This window comes from Sinocyclocheilus anshuiensis, unplaced genomic scaffold (genome assembly GCF_001515605.1).
Source record: "Sinocyclocheilus anshuiensis isolate Anshui unplaced genomic scaffold, SAMN03320099.WGS_v1.1 scaffold186, whole genome shotgun sequence".
NCBI lineage: Eukaryota > Metazoa > Chordata > Actinopteri > Cypriniformes > Cyprinidae > Sinocyclocheilus > Sinocyclocheilus anshuiensis.
In genome coordinates, this window is record NW_015542355.1 from 2,041,327 (window position 1) to 2,047,908 (window position 6,582).

Sequence of the window (6,582 nt, forward strand, 5' to 3'; positions counted from 1 at the left end):
TACTGTCCTTAAACAGTAATAAAAAATTTAAAGAAAAGTTTCAATGACGTTTCGCCAAACCGACCAATCGACCGCCAGAATGTGAACAACCATTGAAAGAGTAGGCGACGATAAACCCCTCCTCTTTGGATGTGACTGACAAATATTCTATTCAATCATAGCACTGCATACACACTGCTACACCAATCAGAGAAGGCCGGGCCCTCGTAGAGTCAACAATGCTTGGCTGCGCCGTAGGCTCGCTCTCGCTCGGTTGTCTTGTAGAGGACGTTGGAGTCACAGTCAGGAGGGGTCTATATCAAATATTAATTTTAAAACAGCAAGCACTTACAGAAAATCGAGCCAGCATGTTCTCCCGCATCGCTAGACCTACCGCCACCCTCCTCCGGAGCTTGTCCACCGCCTCCCAGGTAAAATCTCATATTTGTGAACATGCGAGTGCGCTAACATTAGCCTCCATGATTTGCATGAATGTGCGATGACGTTAACATGTCAAACTGAGATTAATACCAAATCTACTTTTTTCCTTTACTCATGCGTATTTCTTAATGAGCCATAGACTACAATAGTATAAATTAAACTAAGTTAAGTAAACTTGCATCCAGTTAACCGAGAAATTACTTTGCTTGATATTTAGCCATCAAATTGACAGTGTAGGCGTTGCAACATAAGTTATTTGTTAGTCATATGGTATTCATGTTTGTGGAAGTTGCAAGGATCATTCTGGATTCCCCATGAATCTGTTGAAATCCTGCTATCTGGCATGAGAAGGTTTTCAGTCGACCTTGCCAACTAGTTTAGTTTTCCTGTGTAGGATCGTCCCGGTTAGAGGTGTTATCACTTTGACTCACGTCCACCTTTGAAAGGTCATTACTGTAATCAGCTACTTGGCTCACTGATGCGTAGTAAATAAAACAAAGTGTCTTGATCTGTAATGAGAGATCAGGCTTAATGCAGCTTTTTTGTTGTGAACAGCAAGGCCATGGGAAAAAAACAAAAGTGCTACAGAGATGTCAGATGTGCCATCTAATATGTTTTATGCTTTATAAGGCTTATACTTTTATTTCTATGTAGCAAGGGTTTTCAAACTGAGGTCTGGGGACCATTTAAAAATGTAAAACGGTAAAATGTGAAAATAAATATAAGATTAAACTAAATAAGCAAATATAAAATATTTTATTAGTGAATAAATAGTAAAATATTTTCTTTATATGAATAAACTATGTCCAACAGTAGAGTAATTTAGTGAGTAGAATGTTACAAATGTAATAATGTAACAGAAACTAAATATGCAGATAAAATTTTACACAATATAAAGTTTTCACAGTATAAATTGGAATTTTATACATAAAAATGTCCTTCTCGTGAGGATGATTCAATTTGGTAGTCCGTGGCATTTAAAAGATTCTTTGTTATAAAAGTCTTTGACATTCTTTTTTAACATAATGCAATGCATGCAGTTCAACTGCCATTTGTATAAAACTAATTAGTTTGTTTGCTTGCTCTAAACACATTCATATGCCAATACAGCTGCCTTTGTACTGTCTAAACTGCAGAGTCCTTAATCACTTGGTTTAAACCCTCCCTCTCCTCGGCATGAGGGGTAGTAAAAATTCCCGCTGGCATTTTTCCAGGCTGAAAAGGTCCCAAGGTCAAGATCATTTTAACATTTGCATTCAGTGGTTGTTCCATATTTTAATTTAATAATTTTTTTTACAACCAGATTAATGATTAATGTATATAATGCACACAACAAATAAAGCAGTAAATTTATTGGCCTATGGAATCAAAGGGCATTTAAGGATAAGAGTAAGGTGAATCAGCATATATTGTGACGCGTTGCAATTTTTTTTTCTCCTTGCAGCACAATGCGAAAGTAGCTGTCTTGGGTGCCTCAGGTGGCATCGGGCAGCCCCTGTCTCTCCTGCTGAAGAACAGCCCTTTAGTGAGCGAGCTTTCACTTTATGATATTGCCCACACTCCTGGAGTAGCTGCTGACCTCAGTCACATTGAGACCAGAGCCACTGTCACAGGTACAGACATGGTTTCAGCTCCTCAAGCCTCATTTTTGAGTTTTTATTAGTTGCAGAGAAATCAAATTTGCTACTTTAAAGTTGGCATAAAATGAAAATCCACCCTATTTCTTTTCTAAATGCATCTGATTGAACTTCTCATGAAAGATTCACCCACATAATTATTTTTAAGCCTGTAATTTGTAATCTAAACTCAAATGGTAAAACAACACACTTTTCTCTTGTATGCCAGACTTCTTCAGTCATTTAGATTACTTAAACCCTGCCAATTTCTTACAGTCAACCTCAAGCTCACATTCAGATTTGCCTCCACCCAATCAACAACTGACGCATAAACCAAAGGCCCCATCCTACTTTTTATTTTTTATTTTTTTCCAGAAATTAACTTCACTCATATGTAATTCATATCAGCAGCAAACCGTACCCCAGACCACCCCTTTTAAGTGGACTCTGGTACTGTTTGCAGGTGAGTACCCGAGTTTGGAAGACGGTGTTCACATCATCCAAACGTACCGAACTCTTGACGTCAATCGAACCCGGATGCGCACCAAAAGTGCTAGTGTGAAAGCACCCTAAATAGGTCTGCTATAGTGTTCACTGTCTTTGCCTTGCAGGCTACATGGGAGCAGATCAGCTGGGTGCTGCACTAAAAGGCTGTGATGTTGTTGTCATCCCTGCTGGTGTCCCAAGGAAGCCTGGTGGGTATATTTTATCAGCATGGAATGTCATTTGTAACCCATTTTATGTGTGCATATGTGAAACGGTATATTCAACACAAAATGTTGGTTGGCTTGGTGATGTAAAATGGGCTCAATTATAAATCAGAAATTTATAGAAACACACCAGAATTTCTTCTTATTGTGCTTTACATTTTTCTAGGTATGACCCGTGATGATCTGTTTAACACCAATGCCACCATTGTGGCCACATTAGCTGATGCTTGTGCCCGTCACTGCCCTCAGGCCATGATCTGCATCATTTCAAACCCAGTAAGTATAAGGTCTCACGAGCCTTACATTGCTGAGGTATCACTTTATACCTGCTCAAAGGTGACAAGGGTTTATAGCAGTATACATCTGTTTCATATTGAACTTTGATTTTGTGAATTTCAGGTGAACTCCACTATCCCAATCACATCAGAGGTGATGAAGAAACATGGCGTCTACAACCCCAGCAGTGTCTTTGGTGTCACAACACTGGATATTGTCAGAGCAAACGCTTTTGTTGCTGAGCTCAAAGTGAGTTCTATAAATTCAATACTGATAGAAGAGGAGTTTAAATTTAAGTGCAGATTTATTTAATGTCATCACCAAAAAACATTTACACAGTCAGTTCATTGTCACCATTACTGCAATATTTCCAGGGCCTTGATCCCGCCAGAGTCAACGTGCCCGTTGTTGGAGGTCATGCAGGAAAGACCATCATTCCTCTCATTTCACAGGTAAGAAAAACCTGTATTACTACCTCATTTATAATATATTCAATAAACATACGTTTTTGGCAAGATATTTCGTAGGTTGCTTGTTTTCTAGTTTAGTGGCGTTGCACTGCATAACCCCGCCCACAATGAAATCTCATTGGTCCAAAATTAATTTATAATAATTTATGCATTTAGCAGACGCTTTTATCCAAAGCAACTTACAGTGCATTCAGGCTATACATTTTTACCAGTATGTGTGTTCCCTGGGAATTGAACCCAAGACCTTTTGCGCTGCTAACGCAATGCTCTACCACTGAGCCACTAGGAACACTGCCAAAGTGCCATAAAATCCATTGCCATAAAAACTTCTGATTGGCTGTGATTGCTTTTGAACAGATTTTTTGGACTATTTGGTAAAATGATATAGATTCTTATTTTATTCTGTGTTGTTTTCAGTGCACTCCCAAGGTTGAGTTCCCTACAGATCAGCTGTCTGCTTTGACAGGCAGGATCCAGGAAGCAGGAACTGAGGTTGTGAAAGCTAAAGCTGGTGCAGGTGAGAACTGAAGTTGTATATGCTGACTTTTTTTTTTTTTCTTTTTTTTTTTTCTTTTGGGTTCTCTAAAGTTTGTTTCCTTTGTGTCGCTGGAATTTTAGTTGTGCAGATGCTTAATTTAGTGAGAAGATCTGGAATCTGAATACCTCTCTGTTCATAGGCTCTGCCACTCTGTCCATGGCCTATGCCGGAGCCAGGTTCACATTCTCCCTTCTTGATGCCATGAATGGAAAAGAGGGTGTTGTTGAATGTGCATTTGTGAGATCTGAGGAGACAGAATGCAAATACTTCTCTACACCTCTCCTCCTCGGGGTAAGTCTAGTAGACCTTCTTTAGAAGTTACTTCATGTTATTTTTAGATCATACAAGGTCAAAGTAACAACGACCTGGGGGGGTATTCCAAAAAGCAGGTTATGTGACATACCCGGGTATGTTTGAGGATAAGCGAGCGGATAACCTCAGCTTTCGGTTCCAAAATCGTTTCAGGGTATGTAATGGCGCTTTTCCACTGTGTGGTACGACTCTGCTCGGCTCGGCTCAGTATGGCACGGTTCGGCTCGGTTTGCGTTTCCACTGCAGTTTAGTACCGCTTTAGAGTGGGCGGGATTATTCACATGTCGTTAGTTGCGCCGCCTCTACTGCCGCGACTCCTGAAAAACTTTCATTCCGCGTCACCCCATCAAGTTCTCGCTGGATCCACTCCTCTGCTATCAACGAGAGGAATGTCTGTACTTCCTCAACAGACAACGAAACAGCTGCTTTTTGGTTGTTAAAAAAAAAGGTGTGCACGTTCAAAACCGTTGCGTTCGATCCTTCGCTGGCTGTGCTGAGTTATGATTAATTATTCATATTTCCCCATGAGCTGATTCGCTACAGTACCCAGTGGAAAACCCCCCAAAAGTGAACCGTACCGTACCGTGCCGTACCATGCAGTGGAAAAGCGCCATAAGTAACCATAGTGCTTAACCATATGTTCCAGGGTTCGTTCACTTCAGCGCTATCATCACACTTGTGATCTACTGACGAGCCTTCAGTGGGCGTGACAGGTAGCGCACAACATTATATAATATTACAATATGCCGAAAGTTCAGGGTTTAGCTGACGATAAGTTAACCGTGCTTTCTGGAATACACCCCTGGTAAAGTAGAATAGGCTTTCTGTTTATTTGTTTGTTTGTTTGTTTTATGAAGATTTATTTAGAATTTTCTCCTGCTTTTCTCAGAAAAACGGCATTGAAAAGAACCTTGGTCTTGGCAAGCTCTCTGCATTTGAGGAGAAGCTGGTAGCTGAAGCCATGGATGAACTGAAGGGCTCCATCAAGAAAGGAGAAGATTTTGTTGCAAACATGAAGTGATCTGTGCTTGTGGCACACTACCTGTGAAATGTCATTTATTTATAAAGCTGAGTCATTGTATGTCAACAAGGTTTCCTAAAAATTTATTTTCATCATGTTCAAAGATGCAGACATTCTTTGTACTGATTAAATGGTAAAATCCACCCATCAATAAAATGGTCTGTTTACCAGCTCTATATGTCTTTGGATTTCAGTTCACTCAATTCAAAATATTGCTATTTTGCTATGAGATAATTTTATTGACTTGCATTTTGTTGTTGTTGATAATTAGATGCAATTTGAGTGACTCATAAATGGATGCGAGTTAATTTTACATAAACAGATATGGCTCTGAGTAATCCTGCTGTGAGTGTTTTGTTTTTTTTTCCAAACAAAGACCCTTATTCAAATGATTAGCGATTTAGAATTATGTAAAGTCCCTATGAAATCAAAATTAAAGTTTTTTTGGGTGTTAGTATCAATATGTTAGTCTTAAGGTTATCTATAAGGCAGTGTGCTCCAAAACAGTGACAAAATTCGCATTTAGAATATATAAGCGTTCAAAGCTTGCAGTTTGTCACTTCCGCCAAAACGACTCAACGATTTTTTGACGTCACATCGTACTTCAGCTTCTCATCAAACTTTGTCCAATCAAATGCTCTCTAGAATCCGAAGCGCCCGCCCCCTACACTAAAATAGACGCTGAAGCCGCGGCTGAAATCGGTCACTTGTCCGCAGAATTATAATTTTATGTACAGTGAATGGCACGTAGTGCACTATATAGGGGTGTCCCGCCCTGTCTTCCTGTTTCAGTTACAATGACGTCAACACATAAGAGTAATGCTGAGTGTTTCTAAGCATTTCAGGGGACCTTTAAGTGACACAATTTGTATTATTTATTCATAAAAGAACTATATATGATGGTTGCAAATCTACCCCTTAGTTGTGTCATTTGAGAATTGAAGGATGCATGCATTTGAAGGATCCCCCCCCCCCCCCCTTTAAAAACATCTAAAATAAATAAATATCCGGTTTTGTGTTTTTAATGTTATTTCACATTTTCCAATTACAGTAGCACACACGCATTTGAAAAAAAATAAATACTTTAGATATATGTGGATTATTAAATATATAATTATCCAGTTTATTGTTCATGTTGAAAAAAAATTCAATAAAGAATGAGAATGTGACGTGACGCCGCGTTGAGTTCTGGGAAACTGCTTTGTTTATCCGCCATATT

At 39.2% G+C, this 6,582-nt stretch overlaps 1 protein-coding gene across 1 annotated transcript; it reads left to right on the plus strand.

Annotated features, from left to right (window-relative positions):
* Window positions 1-205: 205 nt before the first annotated feature.
* LOC107691667 (malate dehydrogenase, mitochondrial-like) lies at window positions 206-5,535 on the plus strand. Its single transcript, XM_016490413.1, has 9 exons — window positions 206-410; window positions 1,865-2,033; window positions 2,648-2,731; window positions 2,913-3,022; window positions 3,146-3,271; window positions 3,397-3,474; window positions 3,910-4,009; window positions 4,170-4,321; window positions 5,232-5,535. The coding sequence occupies exons 1-9, from the start codon at window positions 219-221 to the stop codon at window positions 5,361-5,363; spliced, it is 1,143 nt and encodes a 380-aa protein (XP_016345899.1). The 5' UTR covers window positions 206-218; the 3' UTR covers window positions 5,364-5,535.
* Window positions 5,536-6,582: the final 1,047 nt, after the last annotated feature.

Bases quoted from the DNA above. Each gene is read 5' to 3' on its own strand.
- LOC107691667 (XM_016490413.1), top strand. From the start codon at position 219: ATGCTTGGCTGCGCCGTAGGCTCGCTCTCGCTCGGTTGTCTTGTAGAG. The intron at 2,732-2,912 runs GTGGGTATATTT...ACATTTTTCTAG, and splicing joins TGGTGTCCCAAGGAAGCCTG to GTATGACCCGTGATGATCTG. The intron at 4,322-5,231 runs GTAAGTCTAGTA...TGCTTTTCTCAG, and splicing joins CTACACCTCTCCTCCTCGGG to AAAAACGGCATTGAAAAGAA.